The sequence below is a fragment of the Manis pentadactyla genome, chromosome 1 (assembly GCF_030020395.1).
Source record: "Manis pentadactyla isolate mManPen7 chromosome 1, mManPen7.hap1, whole genome shotgun sequence".
NCBI classification, from domain to species: Eukaryota; Metazoa; Chordata; class Mammalia; order Pholidota; family Manidae; genus Manis; species Manis pentadactyla.
The window spans coordinates 66,014,231-66,041,342 of NC_080019.1; the positions used below are offsets into that span (position 1 = coordinate 66,014,231).

At 46.0% G+C, this 27,112-nt stretch overlaps 1 protein-coding gene across 3 annotated transcripts in view; it reads right to left on the reverse strand.

The window, feature by feature from the left end:
- Positions 1–27,112, reverse strand: part of DZIP1L (DAZ interacting zinc finger protein 1 like) — a 51,378-nt gene that overhangs the window by 5,946 nt on the left and 18,320 nt on the right. For all 3 annotated transcript variants that reach the window (XM_057497956.1, XM_057497946.1, XM_057497951.1), the window contains 11 exons: positions 25,552–25,682; positions 24,718–24,879; positions 21,888–22,016; positions 18,820–18,882; positions 17,459–17,605; positions 15,110–15,140; positions 13,932–13,985; positions 11,660–11,793; positions 4,367–4,556; positions 1,768–1,984; positions 1,141–1,328 (listed from right to left, as the gene is read on the reverse strand). In XM_057497956.1, the coding sequence (XP_057353939.1) occupies positions 1,141–1,328; positions 1,768–1,984; positions 4,367–4,556; positions 11,660–11,793; positions 13,932–13,985; positions 15,110–15,140; positions 17,459–17,605; positions 18,820–18,882; positions 21,888–22,016; positions 24,718–24,879; positions 25,552–25,682 (1,446 nt within the window). The remainder of the gene's footprint in view (positions 1–1,140; positions 1,329–1,767; positions 1,985–4,366; positions 4,557–11,659; positions 11,794–13,931; positions 13,986–15,109; positions 15,141–17,458; positions 17,606–18,819; positions 18,883–21,887; positions 22,017–24,717; positions 24,880–25,551; positions 25,683–27,112) is intronic.

The following is a 27,112-nucleotide window of genomic DNA, read 5'->3' on the forward strand; positions in this document are numbered from 1 at the left end:
TTCCTCTCAAAGGTCAGCAGGGAAACCACACTTTCTGCCATTCTTTTGTTTAAAAAATGATGTCTGTTAGACATGTTTCTGTTACAGAAAAGTCTGTAAAAATACTCATCGTAACTGAACCTAGTTGTACCCTAGGTTTGCCCTGGAGGCCACTTTTACTGGGATGATGGGGAATCAGGTGACCCTGAACTGGTGCTAATGAGCTCAAGCACCAGGAAAGACTGCACTGCATATTCCTAACATTAGGAAAACAGCTAAAGGCTGTTCCTTTTGGGACAAAAAAACTTAAAGTAAAAAAAAAGGAATCCAACACATTAATTTCAGAAACATAATACAGACTCTCAGTTTTCCATGATACTTGTTCTGTGATGTTGAACTAATAATTTAAGGTCTCAGAGGCTTATTTTGGACATCGGTAAGGATGCATGTGGCAGCCTTACCTCATGTGCGGCGTCTGGGCAACCTGCCCTCCCTCCAGGCTGGGCAAGCATGGGGGACACCCTCCCGGGGTCTCCTCACACCTTCTTATTCTCTCTTACCCACAGGAAGGGGCCAAGCCCAGGGACTGGACATCCCCTGGGCCGTGTTTTGGCTGGGCAACAGTTGGCCCACTTCTGTTTTCCCTCTGCCCCTCTGCCCGCACCTGTGCCGGGGCTTCACGGCCTGCTTCAGCCCACTCAGGGTCCGCTATACGGCCCAGCCCTGTGCTCAGGTGTGGTCAGGGTCTGGGTCTGGGGAGGCTGCAAGGGTCCTCACTTCGGCCTCAGGAGGCAACCCAGCTGTAACAGAAGCCTGTGCCTTAGGCCTGGCTGGGCCTGTCACCAGCAACACAGCAGCACTTGAATCTCACCGGGTCTGCCACCGTGTTCATTCTCTACCATAATAACCTGGAGGAGGAAGGGGTGAGTGGGCTCTCCCCAGCCTCCAAGAGTTAAACAATTCGATGACAAAATAAACCTCTCTCCAATTCTGTTCTCTTCCTGATATCTCCACTATCCCAGGAAAAGTCGGAGGGGAGTGGGCTCATTCTCTTCAAGTCACCGTGAGTTGCCAAACCATAAAACTCAAAGAAAGTCAAAGGATGTTTCCTAGAGAAATCTGGCTGGAGAAGGGCTACCCCAGTGGTCCCAGACCACTCACCTGAGGACGCCAGCCCACCTGAGCCCTCGCCAGGAGGCTGCACACGCCCCTCAGAGGTCTCAGTGTCAGACCAGTCCCCGTTGTCCTCTGGCTGGGGCCCCATCTTGGAAGGAACTTGTGGGGGTGGAAGAGATGCCTGCCGCCCGGAATCTCCCTCCGTGTCCTCTTCAGAACTGAACGGGGGCGTACTGCCATGGAGGAGAAAGGAGGGGTGCATGGGCCAGAAAGGAAACTTTAAAAGCCAAACTTCCCCACCTGCAAACATGTTTGGTTTATCCAGAGCCAGCCCTGCTCCTTCCTTGGGCCCCAATAACAAGCAGCCAGGAATCACCCTGGAGTGTGGTGGCTACACCAGCTTCCCCTTAGAAGGCGAGGACCCAGCACTTCCAGTGTGGCAAGCAGGGCTTGGAGAAGAGTTGCTGAAGAGAGGGCAGGTTTGCCCTGGTCAAGAGCAGAGGACCCCAGTCTCTTCTTGGGGGCTCAGGATCCCACGTGCGGCCACTTCTGTTCACTTCTGTCTCTGCCCCTCACCTGTCTGCAGAAGCCAGTGGGGAGCCCAGCACAGGTGCTGCCTGAGGTGGGGAGCCACCACCCAGGCCCAGTGAGGGTGCTGTGACCGGCGCTCACCTCAGCCCAGGCCCTGAGGAAGCAGAGGTACCGGAGGGTCCATGAGCTCGGGAGCGTGGAGTAGGGATGGGCACAAGGGCTGGGCCAGGGCCACGGCTGCTGTGACTCTGACCAGCCATCGTCGGTGGCTCTGACAACTTGGATGGCACTGCCACATGCAGGGTCCTGGTCTGTGGCTGGGGTTCTTTGGTAACCATTCGGTTCCGCTGGCTTTTGACTAGAAACACAGGTAGGAATGAGTATCAGGGCATACCCAGCTGGGACCCCAAGTCTAAGAGGATGTAGAAAGAGGCTCCAACACAGTAGAAATGGACAAGTCATTCTGTTACAGTATACCCCCTACAATAAACACAGCAGATTTTGTCGTTGCCCCCAACCCGGGTGCCCCCTGCTGGCCAGACTCAGGGCTGGGACCCACAGTCTTTTCAGAAATCAGGAGAGAAGCTGGTGTCCCAGGAGATGCATGGGAGTCAGCAGGTCTGGACTGCGGCCCAGCAGGTCTTCAGCTCACCCCTCCACCCCCGCCAACCCTCAGCAGCACCCTAGAAGCAGAACTACCCTGTCCACCCACCCAAAGTGCAGCCACTGGAGCCAGCAGCCTTGCAGGAAGGTGCCGCTGCCACCAGAGGTCGCGACAGGTTGCCACGCCCTCCTCCCAGCACAGGCCTTTGGGGCAAGAGTGATAAGGCAGAAGGGCAGACACAGGCCTTTCATTTCCCAAACTTCACCAACACCCTTTGAGGGCCAGGGGAGGATCTAGAATCAGCAACTTTTTCATGGAAAGAAAAGAGGAGAGAAGTGCAATCACAGGGAGTCAGAGTAAGGACTGTTCCCTGAAACTCTTACGTGTGTGCAGTGTAAGAATTTCTTACTGCATTTCAAGATCAAAAATATTTGAAACACGCTACTCTCACACAATGCATTTACACAGAAGAAACCTTCTCTAGAGAAAAGGGTAAACTGAAGAGAAGAGGAAGGCAGACAAACTTGCTGCAGGAAAATTACAATACTAGCTACAGTTATGTGCGCAGACACCAACTATGCACTTTGGTGCAACATCCAGTTAGCCCCCCACACCTTCAGAGGGTATCGTTTTCTACTTCACAGAAGCTGCAAGAGATTCAGGGCCTTGCTTCAAGCTTCACGGTTCCATGGAAGTGAGCGGTAGCTGCTGACAAGGCTGTGGGCCACCCCAAATGCAGGGCTCCTGCCTCTGCCTTGCTACATCCCACAGCTTTGCCCCAAAGCATAAGAGGTACAGTCTGAGCAGAGATGGGAGGTGGGCATTTGTGTAGCACTCTTGGGACCTAGAAAGGGGATGAGCAGGCCTAGGTCTGGAGAAAGAGGTCTACCCGTGCTGTGAGGACACAGCACTTACCTCACACCTTGACGACATGCCCTGGAAGGCAGGACCACAAGGACAGCGAAAGGGAGAGGGGCACGGGGATCTGACTCCAGCCTTCTGACTACCGGACCTAGGGCCAGAGGGGAGGGCAGCACCTCGAAGTGAAGACGGCTCTCCTCTCTCAGAAGCCTGGACTCAGAGGGTGCTTCCAGCCCTCTCCCTGGGGCTCCCATGCCCCTGCCCTTGGCTCCAGCACGTTACCTCTGCCCGGCCGGTTTACCAGCTGAGGTGGCAAGCCCTGAAACAGCCAGCCTTAGTAAATTTTTAAATGATTGGTCTGTGTGCCAACTAAAATAAGCTATGTGGCCAGAGCTATGTGGCCTATACTCTGGAAATTCCTTTGCACGAAGAGCTGAGGTTGGGTGTGCCCGGACACAGAGTACCTCTGGGTATGTATGCCCATGCGTGAACAGGGCTGGGGCATCACCCTGCATGAGCAGCCCCAGACCCGCAGAAGCCCTCCCCGAAGCTTCCAGTTATAGCAGTCCAGTGGATCTCGGAAGCCTCTAGAAGTGGGGAGCTCTCCAACCCAGGAACACAAATGGTCTTGCCCCGTAAGTTCCTTGAGGACAGAGACTTGAGGATCCTCATCCACATACTTTAATCCTCCACAAGAGCCACAGGGCTTTTCCTTGTCACAATCCCTGGGACAAAGCAGCACCTGTGCCACAGCCCAGGGAACCAACTCTGAGCTCTGAGCGCTTGTTTGCATGCAGAACCCGTGTAGCCTTGCACACCCTCCCACTGCTCCAGAGCAGAGTCTTCATTTGTTTGATATTTGCCCCCTCCCGCAGCCCCAATGCTCTCAGTGGAAAAAGCCCTGGGCCTTCTCCCAGCCGACATACCTGGTGTACAGAGCCAGAAAAGGGATGGGCTGCTCTCTGTTGGAGCCAAGCAGGGAAAGCAGTGTAGAACCCAATTATGGGTGAAGCTACCTATCTGAGCTGGGGACGTTCAGGGGCAGCCACAGCACTGCCTCTGGCTCACCTCCCACTTCCCTGCATGACCTGGTGCCCACCCCACCCCACCCCCGGATTCAGTTCCCAACATAGGACTTTGAGACTCAACACCAGTGAGGACCCTCCCATGCCACCCTTCAGAGCAATGCCTCAAAGGGGGCAGGGATAATGCCCTCCTCATATGTAAACAACTCTCCTGCATCAGAGTCCCCAAGGAAGCCTCTCCCCAGCTTACCTGGAGTCTTGCCACCTGGCTGGGATGCCAGGGCCCCATTCCTCACTCTCTCTTTCATCCTGCTGGTGACTTCCCTGATGAGTTTTTCTCTCAGACTCCGAAATTTAGGAAACCACCTAGCCTTCTCCCGCTGGGCTCTCAGGATGGGCTCCAGTTGTCTGAGAACCTGAGTAGGGATTCCCTTTGTACCCTGGAAGGGACAGAAGTTCCCCTTTGGAGACAGGGCCTCCCTTCCTTCTCCTTCCCCTAAGCCTCTCCAACCTGCTGCCAGCCTGGAGTCCCTGATCAGGGTTGGCGCTTTCTGGGAGAGGATGAGATGAGTGTCAGAACAGAGTGAGTGGCGGCTTCACACAGTGCTGCATGTGAGGTGGGTTAGGGGTGGGAGATGCATCAAAGCATGCATAGCAAGATGACACAACTTTGCATTGACATCGCAGTATATGGGGCTTAGACGGGACAAGCTTTTCTACCACTCAACTAAATCTGAGGTTGGGAGACCATGGCTTGCTCCTTTTTATACCTCAGGCACTCTCATTAGGCCAGACACATTGTCCTCCATGGCTAATAAGGTTTAAAAAAATCAACTGCAAAAAACAAAAGCCAGGTACTTATCCAAGACCTACTGGAAGTTGCTCCAGCTTTTGACATCCAAGCAGAATCCATGAGGCTTCATTCAAGATTAGAAAGAAATGTTTTAATTAAGTCCGAATATAGAGCCAAAGTTAGATTGAGCAGGAACTGAAAATAGTCAGATTAGTGAACACACTAAATGAAACCAAGATACCTATTTTTTTTCTAATTTTACTCTGTACAAAGAGTATTTTCAGGGGGTTCTGGAAAAAGATAGAGTAGGTAGGCAATGCAGAAAACTCCCAAAAACACATAAAAGAAGAAAATACAGCAAATACAACTAAAAAAATGATCTAAAGACTGTGGAAAAGACCACCTACATGTGAGGAAGAAGAGAAGACCACACAGAAAAGGGTAAAGTGGCAGAGCCAAGATCAAGAGCAAGACCCAAGCCCACCCCACAAACCCAGCCTACAGGTGGGATAAAGAGGAACAGAACAGGAAGTGGGTAGGAGCCCAGGAGCACTGCACACCCAGGCCTGGAGATCTGCCCCGTGATCACGAGCCCACATTACACTTGGTTCTGGTGGTTGGCAGGGCTGGACAACAGGGACAGGGGAGCATTTGGGGGCTGAGACTCCAGCCATTGTGGAGGACAGGCACGCTCTGTCAGTCCAGAGACCCAAGCAGAGGTGACAGTTTGAAAGACTTGTCAGTGGGAGGGGTACCAGAGGGGAGAGGGTTGGATGGAACTCTCTCCTCAGGAGAAAAGGCAGGTGGAGGAGACTCCCCCAGCCTTTCCTCAGCCCAACAAATTGGGGACTCTTGGGAGCCCCAGATGCTCCATCCCCCTTTGCTGGCAACTCAGCCCCAAGGCTCCTCCCTGCATGTGCTGCCAGGAGTCAACCCACTCAGCAGCAGCAGCAGATTTTGCTGCCTGGCAGGCAGAAGGAGATTTTCCCAGTTTTCTTGGCTCTGTTTCAGCCCAACTAGGAGGTGCCTGTAAGACCCAGCCCCAAGAGCTCCTTCTTCCCTGCTGGTGTCCAAACCCAGTGCTGCGCGTCCAACCCAGGCAAACCTGCACATCAGCTCACCCACCCCACTTATCCTTTCAGCCCTGTCATTGCTGCAGGCCAGGCAGAGGGTGGCCCCACCCACAGCAAGCTCAACAGAGACTCCTGAGTTGATTACAAAGGTGGCAGCTGAAGGAAACTGCCAGCACAGAAAGACACTCTGCCCACAGCACTCCAGCAGCTGTGGTCCCTGCAAAATAGGACTAGGCATCAGAGAGTAAAAAATATTGGGCTTTGAGGCACCATAAAGCTCTTGCCCTCTTCATAAAGCTATTCTATAGGTCAGGAAGCATAGCAGAGCCATCTAATACAGAGGAAGAAACACAGGAACCCTGACAAAATGAGGAGGCACAGGAATATGGTCCAAACAAAACTACAGAACAGAACCCTAGAAGGAGGGCTAAATGAAATGGAGATCATCAGTCTTCTTGATAAAGATTTGAAAATAAAAGTCTTAAACATGTGCAGGGATTTACAGGAAAGTATCCAAGATCTCAGGGAGGACTTCAACAAAGAGATAGAAGACCTGAAAAAGAGCCACTCAGAGCTGAAGGATAGTGTCTGAAATGAAAAATACAATGGAGGGATTTAAGAGTAGATTAGAGCATGTAGAGGAGATGGTAAATGAAATGGAAACTAGAGAACAGGAAAACAAAGAGGCTGAGAAACAGAGAAAAAAGGATGTCTAGGAATGAAAGAGTGATGACAACTATACACAAAATTAGTGAAGGGATTCACAAAAGAGCAGATTATGACATCTAATATGAAAAAAGTGGAGGAGGAAGAAGGGGGAAAATGTACATTTATATTGTGCTTCAAATAGAGTGATCAGCCATTTAAAATAGACCATTATACAGTAAGAAAGCTGCCCTTAAACCTTTGGTAACCACAAAACAAAAGCCTACAGTAAACACACACACACACACACACACACACACGCAAAATAAATAAATAGACAAATAAATGAGAAATCCAACTACAACACTAAAGAATACCATCAATAACAAGAGAAGAGTATAAGAAAGGAAAAAAGGAAGAAGGACAAATGATAAAAAAACATCCAGAAAACAATTAATAAAATGGAAATAAGTACATATCTATCAATATCACCTTAAATGTAAATGGGCTGAATGTAGCAATCAGAAGACATAGAGTGGAAGAATGAATAAAGAAGCAAGACCCACCTACATGCTGCTACAAAAGACTCATTTCAGACCCAAAGACATACACAGACTAAAAGTGAAGGGATGGAAAAAGATATTCTATGCAAATAGTAGGGAGAAAAAAGCAGGATTAGCAGTATCTTATATTAGAAAAAATAGATTTCAAAGAAAAAAAGTAACAAGGGACAAAGAAGGACATTAAATAAAGAGAAAGGGATCAGTCCAACAAGAGGATATAACCATTATAAATGTCTATGCACCTAACATAGAAGCACTTAAATATGTAAAACATAAACTAAAAGAATTAAAGGGGGAAATAGATGGTAACACATTCATTCTAGACACACCACTCACATCAGTAGACATCAACCAGACAGAAAATAAACAAGGAAGCAGAGGCACTGAACAATACACTAGATCAAACAGACTTGACAGACATCTACAGAACACTCCACCCAAAAGCAGCAGGATACACATTTTTTCAAGTGTAGATGGAACATTCTCTAGAATAGATCACATACCATGCCACAAAATTCAAAAAGATTGAAATTGTATCAAGCAGTTTCTCAAACACAATAGTATACTAGAAATAAATTACATAAAGAAAACAAAAATGCTACAAACACATAGAGCTAAACAACATGCTTCTAAATAATCAATGGATCAATGAACCAATTAAAACAGAGATCAAGCAATACATGGAGACAAATGAAAACAAAAACACAACAATGCAATATCTGTGGAGGGCAGCAAAGGCAGTTATAAGAGGAGAGTACATAGCAATACAGGCCTACTGCAAGAAACAAGAACAATCCCAAATAAACAGTCTAAAATCACAATTAAAGAAACTATGAAAAGAAGAACAAATGAAGCCCAAAGTTAGAAGAAGGAGGGACATAATAAAGATCAGAGCATAAATAAATAAAATTGAGAAGAATACAATAGAAAAAGATCAGTGAAACCAGAAGATGGTTCTTTGAGAAAAAAAAATACATAAAACCCTAACCAGACTTATCAAGAAAAAAGAGTGTATGCACATAAGAATTATTAAAGAATACTATGAAAAATTATACACCAGCAAATTGGACAACCTAGAAGACATGGACAACTGCCTAGAAAAATACAACCTGGCAAGACTGACCCAGGAAGAAACAGAAAATCTGAACAGACCCATTACCAGCAATGAAATGGAACTGGTAATCAAAACACTACCTAAGAACAAAATCCCTGGACCAGTTGGCTTCACTGCTGAATTTTATCAAACATTTAGAGAAGACCTAATACCCATATTCCTTAAAGTTTTCCAAGAAGTAGAAGAGGACAGAATACTTCCAAACTCATTCTGTGAGGCCAGCATCACTCTAATACCAAAACCAGGCAAAAACACCACAAATACAGAATATTACAGATGTATATCCCTGATGAACATAGATGCAAAAACCCTCAACAAAATATTAGCAAATCAAATAAAAAAATACATCAAAGAGATCATCCATCATGATCAAGTAGGATTTATTCCAGGAATGCAAGGATGGTACAATATTAAAAAATCAATCAACATCATACACCACATCAACAAAAGGAAGGACAAAAATCACATGACCATCACAATAGATGCTGAAAAAGCATTTGACAAAATTCAACACTCATTAATGATAAAAACTCTCAGCAAAATGGGTATAGAGGGCAAGTACCTCAATATAATAAAAGCCATACACGACAAACCCACAGCCAACATCATACTTAATAGCAAAAAGCTGAAAGCTTTTCCTCTAAGATTGGGAACAAGACAAGGATGCCCACTCTTGACTTTTATTCCATATAATACTGGAGGTCCTAACCACAGCAATTGGATAAGACAAAGAGATAAAAGGCATCCCAGTAAGGAAGAAGGTAAACTATCACTGTTTGCAGATGACATATCATAGAAAACCCTAAATAATCCACCCAAAACAACTAGAACTAATCACTGGATTTAGCAAAGTTGCAGGATACAAAATTAATACACAGAAATCTGGCATTCCTAGATACTAATGATGAACTAGCAGAAAGAGCACTCAGGAAAACAACTCCATTTACAATTGCATCAAAGAGGAGAAAATACCTAGGAATAAACCTAACCAAGGAGGTGAAAGACCCATACTCTGAACACTACAAGAAGCTCAGGAGAGAAATTAAAGAAGACACCAATAAATGAAAATCTATCCAATGCTCATGGATAGGAAGAATTAATATTGTCAAAATGGCCACCCTGCCTAAAGCATTCTACAGATTCAATGCAATCCCTCCCAAGATAACAACAGCATTCTTCAATGAACTAGAACTAATAGTTCTAAAATTTGTATGAAACCACAAGACTGCAAATAGCTAAAGCAATCCTGAGAAAGAAGAACAAAGGTGTGGGGATAACTCTCCCTGATTTCAAGCTCTATTACAAAGCCACAGTAATCAAGACAATTTGGTACTGGCACAGGAAAAGACCCATAGATCAATGGAACAGAATAGAGAGCACAGATGTAAATCCACACACATGTGGCCAATTAATGTACAATAAAGGAGCCATGGATATACAATGGGGAAATGACAGCCTTTTGAACAACTGATGTTGGAAAAACTGGACAGCTACATGTAAGAGAATGAAAGTGGATTATTGTCTAACTCCATACACAAAAGTACACTCAAAATGGACCAAAGACCTGAATGTAAGACTTGAAAACATAAAACTCTTAGAAGAAAATGTAGGCAAAAATCTCTTGAATATAATCATGATGAATTTTTTCCTGGACGCATCTCCCTGGGAAAGGGAAACAAAAGCAAAAATGAACAAATGGGACTACATCAAACTAAAAAGCTTCTGTACAGCAGAGGGCACCATCAGAAGAACAAAAAGGCATCCTACTGTGTGGAGAATATATTCATAAATGACTCATCTGATAAGGGTTTAACATCCAAAATATATAAAGAGCTCACATGCCTCAACACCCAAAATGCAAATAACCTGATAAAAATAAAAATAATAAATAATAAATAAATAAATATGAAATGGGCAGAGGATCTGAACAGACACTTCCCCAAAGAAGAAATTCAGATGGCCAACAGGCACATGAAAAAACAATCCACATGACTAATATATCAGGGAAATGCAAATAAAACCACAACGAGATACCACCTCACACCAGTAAGGATGGCCAACATTCAGAAGACAAAGAACAACAAATGCTGGAGAGGATGCAGAGAAAGGGAAACACTCCTACACTGTTGGAGGGAATGTATATTAGTTCAACCATTGTGGAAAGTAATATGAAGGTGCCTCAAAAAACTAAAAATAGAATACCGTTTGATTTGACCCAGTAATTCCACTCCTAGGCATCTACCTGAAGAAAACAAGATCCCTGATTCAAGAAGTCATATGCACCCCTATGTTTATCACAGCACTATTTACAATAGCCAAGATATGGGTGCAACCTGAGTGTCCCTCAATAGATGAATGGATAAAGATGTGGTACACATATACAATGGAATGTTATTCAGCCATAAAAAGAAAAGAAATCCTTTCATTTGCAATGACATGGAGGGGCCTAGAGGGTATTATGCTTAGTGAAATAAGCCAGGTGAGGAAAGACAAATACCATATTATTTCACTTATTTGTGGAATATAAAAACAAAGCAAAATGGAATGAACAAGAGAGCAGTAGACTCATAGACAATGAGAAGTGACTAGTTGGGATGGGGTTGGGGTGGGTGCAGGGGGGAGGGGGAGGGGGATAAAGGGCACAATACTTTGCAGTCATAATATAAGATCATCATGGGGAATGTTGAACCACTGTGATGTGTGTCTGAAACCAACAAAAGATTGTATATTAAGAACACTTTAATAAAAAAAGTATTTTCAGTGATGTGGTATTTGGCTTCTTTAATAACAAGGTGTGTTTTTATTTAATAATAGCTTTCATAGATGCCTTTAATAATCCTGTGCATGCTCTGGTTTACCGTGAGCACGAGGGAACAGTGGCATTCCAATAAGAATTTGTACCAGACATGGCTTTCAGTGCCCACCTGACCCACAGCCACCTGCTGATGGAGCATGGCCACGTGTGCCGTGCCACCAATAACGGACATTTAATCTATCCAGGGGACCACCCATCCGAGGCCCCATCCAGAGGCAGGATTAAGCCAATTAAATTTCCTTTGTCAGAAAAAGAGACACAGAAGAAAGAATCCAATGTGCAGAGAGAATGGAGAGGTCAGGACACAGGGTGACATCTCAAGAGGCCACTGGCAGAAACAGAGAGGACAGGCCACACTGTCACTGTCAGGCAAGGAGAGCAGCTGTGCGGGTTTATATCCCCAGGTACCAGAGGCGCCTCACTTGGAACAAATGAGATGCCTAAGGCCACAATGTAAAGAGCAATCAAACATTTGTTGGTTAAGAACACCCCAGGGCTAAGTGGGAGGAGCGGCCCTTAGAACAGCGGCTCTGAGCTTACTCTCTTTATCCCCAGGCTTTCCAGTTTCTCTTCCAGGGCGTCCTCCAGGACTGGCCTGAACTGCTTCAGCAAGGTGGGGTTCTGCCTCACAGCTGCCAGCACCTTCTGCTGCCCATCTCGGGAGTCCTCCAGCTCTGCAACAAAGGACAGCCACCACAGTCAGCCTGGACGCCCGAAACCTCTGCTCCCAAAGCGCCGCCTGCACCCACCTGGTCCACACTCAGCCTGGGAGCCCAGGATTTGCAGACCCCACCCGAGTGTCCATCCCTGGGTCAAAATATGGGGTGTTTCTGTCCCTGGGTACCACTGCCTCAGGCCCCCCACCCACCTTCGGGATTCTCATCCTGTGCCGTCTGGACCTCCAAGATCCGGGCTCAGACCCACCCCAGGCTACCTGGGGTCATTCAGGCTTTCTGACTTGCACTTCAGTCCTGCTCCTGGATTCTAGGCCCAGCCTACCGCAGGATAGAAGGACAGGTCCCTCCTCCCATCGGGTTGACTGTGTGGATCGGGATTCTGGGAGTTTTAAATACTACTGATGCCTGGAATCTACCTCCTACACATTCTGATTTCGGTAGTGGGGGACTAGCATGGTCCTCCAGACAGGTACAAGCAACCTGAGTAATTCTTAACATGCACCTGGTTCTAGAGCCACTGGTCCACAGTGGTTCTCAAACTTGAGCAAGAATCAAATGCACTGGAGGGTGGGAGAAAACACAGGCTGCGAGGCCCTGCTTCCAGAATTTCTGATTCAGTCTGTGTGGGATGAGGTGGAGAATTTGAACATTTGCATTTTGAACACTTTCCCAAGTGATGCTGCTACAACTGGTCTGGGACGAGAAGAGGTGAGCGAGCACGTGAAAAGGCTGAGCGCAGTGTGAGTGCGCAAGACCTCCACCCAGCAGGATGGGCTCCAGGGGCTTGCGCACCCACCCTTTTCAGCCTCCTCTTCACTAGAGCTTAGCGCCCCCTGCTGGAGGATTTGGTTCATCCCCTCTGGACAGCAACAGGTCCAGTAACAGGATGTGTCATGCAAAGACAACTTCCCCCCAAATTAATGGAACTTTAGTTCTTACTACCATATCCCAAGTTTAAATGCACGGAGGGAGTGGGAGCAGGAGGGGACATTAAATAAATTTTGGTTCATCCATCCAATGGAATACTACAAAGCCCTGAAAAAACAGCTTTCCATAAAGGAATATGAGATGATTTCCCAAATAAGAAAATAAATAACTACATGCAGTACAATATGTATGCTGTGCTTGCATTTGGAGAAAAGGAAAAGAATGCATATGCATATGGGCTTATATCTGCACCATGTATGTCTGGCAAGATAGATGAGAAACCTGTAACAGTGGGTCTCTGGGAAGAAACTAGATAGCCGGGCAGGAGGGAGACCTAGTTCTCACTGTGTGCCTTTTCCCTTGCTTGCCTTTCTTTGGCAAGACCACATATTACCATCTCAAAAGTAAAGGAAAATATTATCTACTCCATGATGGGCTATTTGGTGACACAAATAAAACCCTGTCCTGGGTGCAGGTGTTGGGTCACTTTGGAATTGTCAGGTCACAGCCTGGTGGGGGCAGGCGGGCCCTGGTCCACAGGTAGTCTGTGGGCTCCCTCAGAGCTTCCCTGGGAGCTCCTTCTCCCGGACTGTCCCCGGAGGCTCCCATGGTCAGGGAGCATGTCTATTTGTTCACTTCCCCGTTGTATCACCTAAAATCAAACAGCTGAGAGCTCTGCAAATCAAAGTCAGTCCTTGCCCGAGTGACTCACCACAGCAGGCACCCAGGGCTCTGCAGGGAGCTCTGGCGGGCCCTGCACAGAGTCAGGCCCCACGTGATTGTCTGCAGCACACTCACCCCACAGAGTACAACAGCAAGGGCTCTCTTAAGACACGACAGTGTCCTCAACCACTGCTCTGAGCAGTACTGGATGAGAGGCGGCAGCGCAGGCGCAAGGGACTAGCTCTGTATCAGACACGGCTCCAAATCCTGGGTCCCCCACCTGCTGGCTCTGTGACTATGGGCAAGGCACTGACCCTCCCTGGGCCTGGGTTTCCCCATCAGTGACCCTGAAGACTGCATGTTAGCACCTGTGGGGGACACCTCTGGCACATACATGGTGCTTAAGAAATATTTATTTCATATCCCTAGTTCCTTTCCCCCAGCTTCAGGGAGCCAGATTCAGTCGAGCAGACATGAACTGAATAATGAATAGAGCAGTAACTGTTTTCTGTACTGGATGCCTGGAGAAGAAAATGAGGCCCCACCTTGGTCAGAAGAGTCCTCTTCAGTGGCCACAGCCTTCGGGCCTTCGTGGATCCCTGAGGAGAGCAGGAGCAGTTAGTGGCGCCCATGCCCTGGACGCCATCCCTGACTTAGAGAAAAGCGTGGGTCACCATGGAAGGGCTGGCCAGAAAGAGCGAGCCCTCCGCTGTTTCTTCACCAGAGAGAGGCAGCGGGAGCGGTGGTCACAGGCACAGACGCTTGAGGCAGGAAGATCAGAGCAGCGTGCCGGCTCTGTCCCGCCCCAGCTGTGCCCCACGCAGTGCGTCCCACAGCCTATCTCAGCCTCAGTGCCCTCATCTGGAAAGTGAGGCCAACAACAGGCCCCGCACAGCACAGGGGCCCACGATGTAATGAGACAGCGAATCAGCAGTGCTTGGCGAAGCGCATGGCACACAGCTGCTATTAGAGGCATGCATCCCAGCCCAGCACTCAGGAAGCCTGGGGCCACGGGAACATGCCTCCAGACTGCTTGCAGGGCTGGGAAAGAAATGTCTAGCTTTAAGGCAGGGGACAGAAGAGACGTGTGGCTTTATAGGAAAAGGCAGAAGGGTAGCTAAAGGGACAGGCCAGGGGAGGTGGGATGCAGTGGGAAGCGCCAGGCCTCATAAGCAGCAGGCCAAGGTCTTCCAAGCAGGAGCAGTCCTCTGTGGGTACCTGTCTCCCTTCAGATGCCAGCACCTGCCCTCTGCTGGACGCACACCTACGCAAGCACCCACACAGACACCAGACACCCAGAGGAGGACAGTATGCACTCCCACCAGGCCACGTGCACATAGATGTGGTTCCCACATGCCGGGAGCAATGTATGGGTTCATGGCCTGAACCACAGTCACAGTGACCTAGAAAGAGCCTGTTCATGAATCTGCTCCATCAATCACAGGCCCCAGGGTCCCCACCCACAACACCCCACGTCTCCACCACCATATGGAGAAGCGCAGGCCAGGCAGGACACCCTGCCAGCTGTGGAGAATGCCTGCAGCACAGACACCATCTGGAGACCTGTCTGACTCAGAGCAAATGCCTTCTCACCCTCCCCGACCCAGCCAGAGGGCCTGACACCACGTGATCCACCCTCACCCTGTAAATTGACAGGTGTGAGACAGGAGAAAGAAGCCAAACAACAGCCACAATTGTTATAAACCATTACATGCTGGCTTACCCTCCACCTTCCTGAGAGACAGGGTCTGGATCTGCAAAGATGGAACAGAGCAGGTTACAGCCAACAGGGAACTCTGCTCTGAGCACTGGGTCTGCCCAGCTCCGTGAAGAAGGGACAGCCACTGTTCCCATGCCACCTGCTGGGAACTAGAGGGAGCTCACAGCATACCACCCCAACCCCCCAGAGCGTCTCGTGCCCCCCATACAGAAGGGGACGGCTCAAAGTTGAATGGCAGCAACCAGCGTGGCTCTGAGAGCCACCCTCCCATGGTGGGCAGGCAAGAGTAGGGCTTCAGAGGGGGACTGTGACTTGAAGGGCAGGAGAGAATGGGTCAGACACACGGTCAGTACTATTGGCACGAGCGGCGGAAAACAGCCAGGGCAGGGTAGGCTGCCCTCCCTCACTGCGGGCATCTGAGCTACGCCCCCTGGGGAGGAAGGAAGCTGACGTGGACAGTCCCTGAACTGGCTGCTCAGCCTCCCTTTTCCAGGGAGTGCCGCTTCCTCCTCCTTCCATGTAGTTGCACCTGGGGCAGCCACCTGTGACCGTGTGACCCCACACACAGCCGTAGCTGACTGTCCAGGTATGGGCACAGAACTCTAGACGGTAACGTGCAGAGCAAGAGCTACCGTCAGCCAGCTGGTTGTGGTTTTCCCTGTTTATTTACTTGTTTCCTTGTTGGTTTTGCCACATGGGACAGATATGAAGTGGAAGTTGGTCTTCAGAGTAAAAGAAACAGTTGAAGCAGACACAGAGAAAGGAAGAAAGACAGCAGAGGAAAACTCCTGACTATGTTCATGTCTCTGGTTCCAGTTTATTCCAAGAATCAAGTGTTCCCCTGCCTTGAGCTCTGTGTAGACCTTGTCTATACTTATGACAATTTCCATCTTCTGCTCAAGTTTGAGTTACTTTTTATTACCTACTGATGAATGACTCATCCAAAGTCCATTTCCAATCCTTTCTTCCTTTACCTACATCTTCTCTAGAAACTGTCAAACTAATTATTCACTTTTTAACCTTTCATGCAGCTATAGTTGACCACATAACACAGCTTTGACCAATAAAATATAATCAGAAGTCTTGGGAAGGGGCCTTTTCACTAATTTCTTCCATTGAGTGTGGATGTGATGGTTAGGGCTAAGGCAGCCATCTTGCAACCATGACAGTGGAGCATGAGAACAAAAGTCAACATGCTAAAGATGGTAAAAGGAAAAATGGAATCTGAATTTCCAATGGCATGATTTTGCTGCCAAACTAAGGCCTTCAGCTGTCAGCAACTTTGGTGTTACAATTTAAATGGACCCTATTACCCTAGTCCACTATGTTTAGCCAATGGGTTCCTAACTGAAACAGTTGCAAACAAGAGTTCTGGGTAACAGAAGAAGGAAACCTCCAGACTGGACCTGGTGAATGACTCAGAGAATGCCATATGGGACACCACAGCAGTGAAGACCTAAGCATTTGGGGTGGGGGAGAAACAGTGAAAAGAAGAGCAGCCGGGCAGTGGGTGAGATACATTGGCTGGTTGACATGGGGCTGGGAGAACAGAAAAGCACAAACAGCAAGGGGGGCAGAAACAGGAAGACAGAGACAGTGGACAGGAGCAAGTGGACAGTGACAGCGGGTGCTCAACCCACGAAAGCTGCGTGGAGGTTGGTACCAGATCCACGGCAAGGACCTGAGCCACAGGAGGGGCCCCACCAACCCAAGGCTCAGAAGGGGGAGAGCCGAGCAAGGCTGGGCACAGAATTATCAACATCAGGTGAAGAGTCACAGGGGCTCATTCTTAGCAGAGTAGGTGCCTTTTCATCACACTAGTTTATCTGGCAACCTCATCAGGTGCTGTTAATGTTTATAAAATTCTACTGGTTAAGAAGTTGTCTGAGAGCACAGTGAGGAGAGCAGAAGCTTTGCACCTCATCTGCCCAGCTGGGGTTGAATGTCAGCCCTGTCACCTAGTGAGTGCCCTGTGGGAACCTGAGTCACCTGACTTCTCCAGCCTGTTCCATCACCTGTCAGAGGAAGATGGGGAGAAGGTGAGGGCAGTGTGAGGCTTAAATGAGGTAATAAGCAAAGGCTCAACCAGGTGCTGGCACTTAGATGGTCTCTGGTGTGAGTGTGAACCCACTAAGAGCCTCTGGAGACAGCAGGCCCATCCCACCATGGAGGGTGGCAGGCTGCAACCTCGTCACTTCATGCCCCTCAAGCCAGAGGACTCTTCTCTGTCCTTAAAGAGCCTGACTAATGAGACTAGAGCCGGTGGGTGCAGAAGAACCTCAGGAGAGCTTAATAGGGAAGAGGCCTAGGCCTAGCGGCACCAGGACCCGGCTAAAGAAGGGACAGACCTACCATGTCCTCCTGGGAGGCGATGAGTTGGGCTTGTTCCTGCAGCTGGGCATGGAGGGCATTGATCTGCTGCTGAGGCTGGGCAGCAGCTTTCCTCTGCTCCTGGAGAATCCTGTTCTGCTCCTGGAGCCTCTTGTTCTGCTCCTGGAACTGGTAGGCACAGAAGTGCCTGTCAGTCAAATGTCTGCAGCAACCTCTGTGTGCCCACTGTCTGCAGGGTCTGCACCTACAGGCAAACCCTGGTCAGGGCTTCACCTGAATCAGGGAAAAGGGTTTCCAGACCTGGGCAGGTGGCTTTCTAACAAGACTGACTGCCTTCCAGTGTGGGAACTTTTCCAAGCTGTGCCTGAGAAGTCAGAACTGAATGCCAGTCCCCAAGATCAGGAAAAGGCTCTCTGTCAAGTGTGGCCACCCACTGAAGGACAGTCAGGTAAGCTGAGGCCATTCAAAAGTCATCAGATAGATGTTTTTAGGAGAAAACAAAAGGTAAGGAAAATATGGTTATATATTACCTCTGTTGTAAGACCAGAGAGATAAAAGAAACTATTTATTTATATTTACATAAAGAAACTCTAGAAGAATACACAAGAAAACAATGAAAGTGGTCACCTGCGGGGTGGGTGTTGGGGACAGGTTGATGCAAACTAGGTGGAAATGCAACTTTATCAGTGTGTCTTAATATATTTTGCTTTTGCAACAATATATTTCCCATTTTAAAGTGTTTCAAATAACATAAAACCATCAGATGGGAATTATAGGAATGGGGGGTGTCGTGTCTATCATGTGCCAGACTCTGACCTCGGCACGTCCATCTCAGCTTCCCGCAGGTGGAACCTGGGGCTCCTGCTAATCAGCTTCCTCCTCCCCTTTCCTCTTCCTCAAGGGCATTTTTATAGGAACTGTTCTCTCTGCCCTGAGGCCTGCAGCTCTCTGTTCACTAGTCTCATCTGAGCCCTTCCCGTTGGGCTCCCCTGAACTATGGCTGAGGTCCACAGCCACCTGGTTCTCTCCTAGGTGGAATTTCAAAGAAGCCCCACATACCAAAATAACCTGGCAATTCACCTGAGGTTTACAGCACAACCCTCCGGGAGGGCCTGTAACGGTCACTGCAGGAGGGACCACAGAGGGAAGGATGGGTTGGGTTCCAAAGGAAAGATCTGGAGGCCCCTACTCCTGGCCAAGGAAGGTGCTTTCCACACAGTCAACCATTTCTGTGTATTGATGAGGGTCAGCAGCCAGGAACAATATCAGCAACAAAATATCTGCCAACCAGTTCAAGGCTGGGGGGGGGTGAACTATGGGGGTGAAGGATGAGAGGAGGTCATGGGAAAGGAAGCTCCCCCAGACCACCCAAGGACAGCTACCTCTCTGCTCTGAGCTGCGTGCTTCCTCTGCAGGTCCTGCATTTTTCTCTTCCATTCCGCTTCCTGGAAAAGATGAGCGGTTTATCAAACGGGCCCCCTCTGGGTATTAAAATACAGTAGAAAGCCACAAGAATGTAAAAGTACTGGCTCATGATTAAGCAGACAGAACAGTGAAAAGAATAGAAAGGCCACACAAAGATGGAGTGAGGCAGGGTGAATGAAATCTTAGGTCTGGGGGAAGATGGATTATTGACAAATGGTGTTCAAACACGTAGCTAATAACTGTCTGAGGCAAAAAAAACACATGAACTTGGATCCTCATTTCATCTCTTAAACTAAAATAAATTCTAGGTGGGTCAAAGATTTAAACTTAAAAAACAGAAGTGGCATCAGCAAGATGGTGGACTAGGAGGTTGTCCACAGAGCTGAATACCCTATGGGAGCCCTGGCATCCGGCTGGGAGTTCCCAGCATCTCGGTGGAGCACATTTGGGAAGAGACTTGTTGAAGGGGGAAGAACAGTTTCACTTTGCCTGATCCCCCGCCCCATGGTGGCACAGCTCAGTGCCAAGAGAGACACTCTCAGCCCACAGTTTCTCCCACGGGTGGGGTAGGAAGGTTAGTGGGGGTGAGTGAGCACCCAACTGCTCCAACCTTGAGGGACACTGCCCAGGAGGCCCATTTCCATCTCACCCCACCCAGAACTGAGGGAAGCTGCCCGGCTGAAACCGTCTGAGACACTGGCACAAGGATCTCAACACCCAGATGCAGGTCTACCGGCTGGCCGGGGGACACCAGACAGTGTGAGAGGCGGAGAGGCACAAGTGCAAAGTATCTGTGTGCAGTCAGAGTTATGCTGGTGTTAGCTTAAACCAGACTGCTGCAATTGTAAGATATACTAGCCACAAAGAAGAAAACCTATAGTAGGCATGCAAAAGGTAAAAGAATCAAAGCATACAACACACAAAAAACATCAAATCCCACTGGAAGACAGCAGGAAAAGTAGGAAAAAATTAGCTACAAAACAGTCTGAAAAGAACACAATGGCAATAGTTAAGTTCTTACTTTTCAACAAATACTTTAAATTTAAATGGATTAAATTCTTCAGTCAAAAGATGAAGAATGGCTGAATGGATAAAAGCAAAAACAGAAACCAATTTGGTTTTTTATATGCTGTCTACAAGAGACTCATTTTAACTTTAAGGACATGTGTTGGTTGAAACTGAAGGGATGGAAAAATATATTTTATGCAAATGGAACCAAAGGAAAACAGAGGTAGGTGTACATAGACAAAATAGACTTTAAGTAAAAAACTGTTACAAGAAATAAAAGTCACTATGTAATGAAAAAGGGGTCAATTCATCAAGAGGATATAACAATTTTAAATATATAGGCAGCCAATATCAGAGCCAAATATATAAAGCAAATATTAACAGACCTAAAGGGAGAGACAGCAAAACAATAATAGTAGGAGACTTCAGTGCCCCACTTTCTACAATGTATATATCATCCAGACAGAAAATCAATAAGGAAAAAGCCGACTTAAATATCACTATAGAGCAAAGAGACCAAGCAGACAGATACAGAACATTCCCTCCAAAAGAGCAGGATACACATTCTTCTAAAGGGCCCAAGGAACATTCTCCAGGATAGATAATGTGTGTGCTCACAAAACAAGTCCTACCAATTTAAGCTTGAAATATATCACATTGATCTTTTCCAACCACAATACTATGAAACTAGAAAACAGTAACATGAGGTAAATAGTAAATTCACTAATATGTGGAATTAAACAAAACACTCCTGAACAGCTAATAGTTCACAGAGGAAATCAAAAGAGAGACCAAAAACATATCTTGTGACAAACTAAAATGGAAATACAACATACCAAAACTTATAGGATCAGCAAAAGAAGTTCTAAGAGGGATGTTTATAGTGATAAACTTCTATATTAAGAAAAAGAAAGGTCTCAAATAAACAACCTAACTTGACACTTGGAAAAACTAGACAGTCTCAGCCCTAAGTTAGCAAAAAGAAGTGAATAATAAGGATCAGAGTTAAGTACTGTATTGTGCACTTAAAATATGCTAAGAAGATGGATCTTATGTAAGTGTTACTACCACACACACACACACACACACACACACACACACACACACACAAAGAGAAAATAATGATAAAGAAGGCAGGAGGATTTGGGAGATGATGGACACGTCTAAGGTCTGATGGTGGTAATGGTTTCAAGGGTGTATACTTATCCCCAAACTCGCTGAGTTATATACATTAAATACATACAGGTTTTACATGTCAGCCATACCTTAATAAAGTGGAATGAATGAATTAATGAGGCCATAAAAGTACTACAAGAAAATATAGGAATATTTTCTTTTTAGATCTCAGAGTGACCATAAGCAAAAGATCGGAAATTTGATAATTTTGAGCATATGAACATTATTAATTTTGTATGACTAAACCATGGTAAAGTTGAAGGACCAATGTTGTGGAGAAAACAGCTACAGCAAGAACAACAAAGGGTTGGGTTCATTTCCATAATGACTGTCAACTGCTCTTCATTGCCGTGAAATGATCAGTGACAAGGACCATGTGTAACTGGAGTGTTTTAAGATTTACCCATTGTTGGCATACCACAGAAATAAGCAGATGCTATAAATGAAGGCTTTCTTTGTTCCAGAGATCTGGTTGTTAAATATTTACCATCACACCACCTGATCCACCCCAAATATCTTCAAATCCAGGAGACTGTCACACTTTCTAAGAGTTGTTTTCAACTGGGTTGGAATCAAAATGATGGCAAGGGTGTCCAATAAGAGACACAGCTCTGTGCACTTTGAAAAAGGTCCCAAGCAAATCTGATCCTGCACCCATGGAATCTACCAGCCTCACCTCAGAACCCTAAGAATCCTATTCCATAGTTCCCTGTATTGGCAGAAGGTCTGAAAACTTTGTCTTTCAACTTCCCTCAAACCATAGAACAAAAATGAGAAACCTCGTTGGAAGACAGCATGGTTCTTGACTGGCTTTAGCAAGAAGCACGAGGCATCAGCTCACCTGTACTTCCATTTTCTCCATCAGGGCCTGGAGCACCTGGGCCTGCCTGAGTTGCTCCTCAGATTCCTCATCCTGCAGTGACCCGAGGTTGGACTCTCTCACACTGTGGGACTGCAGTGCCTGCAATTTCTGAAAAGGCCAGGGGGTAGTTTGATTTAAACGAAGATCGAATCTTGATGTTGTCTTGAGCAATGTCAGGAGGGCACAGCTTAGCCCACCTACAACCCCCCAGCCTGTCCTCCTTAGGTATATGCACACCTGCAGATACTCACAAGCCCACATGCCGCTCCACTCGGGTTCTCCTGCGCGCTCAGCCCTTGCGCAGGAGAAGCCAGTTTCCGTGTGATAACAGAATTCAAGAGTATAATTTCAATTGCTTGGAATTCTGCTGTCCTCAAAACCCAGAGCTCGCCTGACAGCTGCCCCATTTCTTCCTCAGGCTCAAAAAGGGTGAAGAGAATCAGGCTGTCAGAGTGTTTGGGAGGGTCCCAGGCACCCCAGACCATTCCGAGGACTCCTTCCCCTCCTCCCACAAAAAAGTCCTAGCTGTCACCAAGAGGGCCTGGCTTTGCACAGCTTGGAGTCAGGACACCTATGCCAAGTGATTCCTGGGCTAGCCGTGTGTGACCTGAAGGGAAAGGCACAGAAAGTGGGTCAAAGAGAAGATGCCTTGCCACCTGCCTATGGTTACATTTTCAAATACATCCCTACCGCACACAGTAACAAAAGCAAATATATCAATTTCTATTCAGATACTAAACTCATAAGCCCTATTAAAGCTTTAAAGAATCCATGTCCCTAAATTAACTTGGTGTCATTCTTGCTAATCTTTAATTCTTCTCCAGTACTGCTAAAGCCATATTGGGTCCAAATGTTAACCGTTTTTAAACCCCTTGAATATTTTCATAGAGTCAAATGCTCAGATGTATGCACAACTCTCAGCTTCTGATAAGCCTGTCACTTCTGTCTTCACACTGCTGCTTAGGACACACCAGAGTACTGGCTTTCTTGGCACTACAAACCTTCATGGTATTTTCCCTTCAACTAGGCAGTCCTTTGAAAGCTGGATTTGCCCTGTATCCAATCGAAAGTTCTTCCTTCAGTCAGGTAACTGAGCCAAAGGAAGCTCTCAGTATCATGGGGATGGGGAAAGTTTTGAGGAGAAATAGTTTCAAAATGTATGGAACTCTCATTGTCCCCCACTGACATGAAGGGGAACCTTTTCTTGTGTTTTGAAATGTACTAGCTTACAATGTTATTCACAGTACTGTAAATGGAATCTTACGTTTTCCCCTCAGGATTAAAAAAAAATGTAACAAAATAATTATCCAACTGTAGTGAAAATTTCTTACCCAGTTTGGTTCCTATGCTTTAATATAAGTAAAATAATGAAGTGTCAGCTGAAAGGAGATGGGGGAGACACACAAAAACACAACATAAACAATTCTCTAGGGGGAAAGACAAAAATAGTAATAGTACATGAGATGCTCCAGTTGTGATCTGAGTTAAAAGGAAGCCATGGATGGTAAGAATTATGTCCTCTACTGAAACTCAGGATCTCCTAAGCAAAAGTAACCCTAGTTTCTGAACAACTCCAAATTTGAATTAATACCATTTATCCAATGTCTAGTCAGCTAGCACTGTGTGGGAGTCAAGAAAGGCTTAGATGAGCTCAGGAATGATGGGTATGGAGCTGGAGTCTGACGTCCATATGGTGGAGCTGCATCTTGCCATCCACAAGGCATCCTTTTCCATGTTAGGGGAACATGTAGTATGGGAGGGCTTGGGTCACTAGAGATCACACACACGCACACATGCATCTCATTTCAACCCCACCACCTTCCCTCCTTGGCTTTCTACCTCAGACTAAGATGGTGGTTCACCCAGACTCCAAGCATATCCTAGGACAATCCCCATCTGGAACAGTTGTCTAGGTGTTTCTTTAGGCAGAACATGGAATGATTGTGAGAAACACCATTAGTTCATTTTCAAAAACAAGAAAAGATTCTCCTTGACTTGAGGAAGACCACTAAAAGCTGAAGACATTCAGAAAATATTTCTCCTCAAAACTTGTTCCCTAATACAGTTTTAGTCATACAGGTTTATATGCCTGAATAAACTTGGTAATATACCCAGAAGAGCAGGGGCTTTCAAGTTGCAATGACTGGGTCCAAATCCCAGTTTGTAATATCTGTGTGACTGTGGGCAACTTATATGGCCTCAGTGTCTTCACCAGTAAAGGAGGAATGATGTGAGCTTAAGAAAAAAGAAACTTTAAAAAATAAATTAATGAACTAATGATGTACCTGCTTTGAGAATGTTTGGTTGTTTGGTTGTTGTGGGGATTAAAAGTTTGTGTACACAAAGCACACTGCATAGGGGCTGGAAAACAGTAAATACAAACAGTAGAAGTTAGCTCTTATTTGTGGCTGGCACGAAGCCTGTGCCCAGCGAATGTTTGTTGGGAGAAAAATGCATTCACTTAAAGTGTGCCTCATTTCTTGTCCAGTGATGAAAGCCCTTCGTAAACTAAGGGTGATATCTAGGGAGTTCTTATTATATAACAGAGGATATTAAGTGTTGTCTATGTGCTAATTTAACCATTTGGCAACCTCTGTTACAAGAAAGAAATGGAAGCACAGAAAAGGTACGCAGTCTGTATGTGAAAGTACAGGGATGTGATCCCAGGCATGGCCTTGGGTATCTGGTTTCACAGTGTATTAAGTCCAAATGGCAGATGAAATAAAACTAGTACAAACTAAGAAATGAATTTTGAGAACAAATAAGATTTTTAACAAAACAACTTTGAAAAGCCTTTTAAATCAGGTACCTCTTCTAACATGGAAGTTTGTTTGGCGACACTTTTAAGTTCATCCCACAGGAATTTTTTTAGTTTGTCTATTTCCCCATATAGATTGACCAGCTCTTTTTCTTTCCATTCATTAAACAGCTTCTCAGCTTGTATTTCTATCTGATGAGTGCTCTCTGCTTCCTACAAAGTAAAGCAAGAATAATAGAATCATTAATTCCATATTATGGCAAATATGTACTGAGAAACTGCCAGGGACCCTTCCCCATGCAAGTCAGTATGGAGACATAAAGAACATTTGTCCCATTGTTTGCACTTGGAGTGGGACAAATATTATCTGAACTTAAAGTCCCATGAGGATCATGTCTTTTCTCTTTATATTTCTCACAGTGGCTGACACAGTTGGTGCGTGATACATGCATGTTGAGGGAATGAATCATGAATGAATAACTCAAAGAATGAGTGAGGATATTTATGTATCTTCATTCTACAAATAGGTGCTGAGTACCTCCTTAGGGCTGGATTCTGGAGCTTTACCCAGTCTTTGTCCTCAAAAAGCTAATCACCAGCATCATGTAAGAAGTTCCAATTCAGGTGCAGACCCCCTCAGAGGGTGTGAAGAACACAGGAACGGCACTGCTCTGCTCTGCTTTTGGCCATACGGGTCTGGCAAACACTGGACTTTTCCTTTCTGACTGCCTAAAATCATTTGCCCCTTCCAGGAAGCTGCCGTCCGAGCTCCGACCCCGGCCCTGGAAGCCAGCAGGAACCCGGGCCCCGTGGGATGCACGTGCTTCACGGGCCGTGGGCTTGGTCCAGGACGGAGTCTCCCTGACTGTGCTTCTCCCTGCCCACCTGGAGCTGCCGCTGCCTCTCAGCGTCCATCAGTGCCTCCAGCTCTCCTTGGGTCCACTTCAGCTTGGCCTGCAGCTCTTCTAACTCCTCCAGTGGTTGTTTTAACTCATTTTTCTGTTTTTCTGCCTTATCTATGCAAAGAGAGGGTGACCACTTTAACAAAGTCAATCAAGTGTAGCTCCGCACCTAGGCAGTCGCACCTCAATCTGGGAGCAGCTTCACCACTTACGCTGTACACTGACCTTGGGCAAGTGACGTAACCTCCCTGACCCTCAGTTTCCCCACCCTGGAAAATGGAGATAATAATAGCACCTAACTCAGAGGGTTGTTCTAAGGATGAAATGTGATCGTGCAAAGCGCTAGCACAGTGCCTGGCATGACAGCTCAATAAATGTGAACTATCCTTATCATCTAAAGACCTGTTTTGACAGTACTGACACATGGAAACGTGAATGCAAAATTAGTAGGCGAACACAAGCAGAACACCCAATAGCAGGCACACACTGATTGTTAATACAAAGGCCTAATCTATGTATCCCAACAGCAATCAGAGAGGAATTTAAAGTAATGGAAATTATTGTAGTTCACTTTTTCCAATGTTAGTATGGTTTAAATGTGTGGTTTTAAATTTCAGTGCCAAAAGGCACCATGCATGATGAAGAAACCTTTTAGCTAAGGTTGCTTTAAGTGTATACTTTAAATATTTTAAGACTGAAGAAGAAAGAATTATAAAAGAATATTCCAACTAAACCACATACTAATAAACCAAGAATTATGGGTTAGTGAAAAAAATCAAAGATTGTACAATTGTACTTGAACATTTGTCACTTTTTAAAGTACATGTAGTGATTACTAGATAGAGCGCATTATTATTAAAACTTTAAGACTTTCTTTGAAAACAGACATGGCTTTTCTCAGATTGGACTTTTTTGAAACAAACAATTTTTACTTGCAGTAGAACTTAATTTGCCTTAATACAGTGATTTGAGGTTAGTATGGAATAGGACAGCAGGGTTATTGGAGCCTGAGAATAGAAAAGTCATGAGCATTAATGTAGCAAAAGGAGCCTTAAGAACATATTTTCCTCTCCTTATAGCACTTCACATTAAGGAAATAGTAAGGAATATGCACAAAGATTTGTATACAGGAATGTTGATTATCATATGATTTATAATAGGTTACTATACATTTTTAGTAAATCATATGACTTATGGAATAATTCAGCTATGAAATAAATTATGATAGCTATATGGTGGGATACTATTCAGCCATTAAAAATCATGTTTTCAAATATGATTTAATAACATTGGAAAATGTGATGTATTCTTAATTGAAAATCAGCAATAGTCAAAACTCCACATTATATGGTTATACCTATATCTATACCTACATACAGAAAAATAATGGCAGGAAATGAACCAAAATATTAACTGCAGGTGATAATGTCCATGATTTTTTATTTTCTCTTTTCTACCTTCCTGTACTTAAGTTTTATCAAAGGCCTACTTTTTTTCCCAATTTTTATATTGTGGTAGAAGACACAGAATATAAAATTTACCAT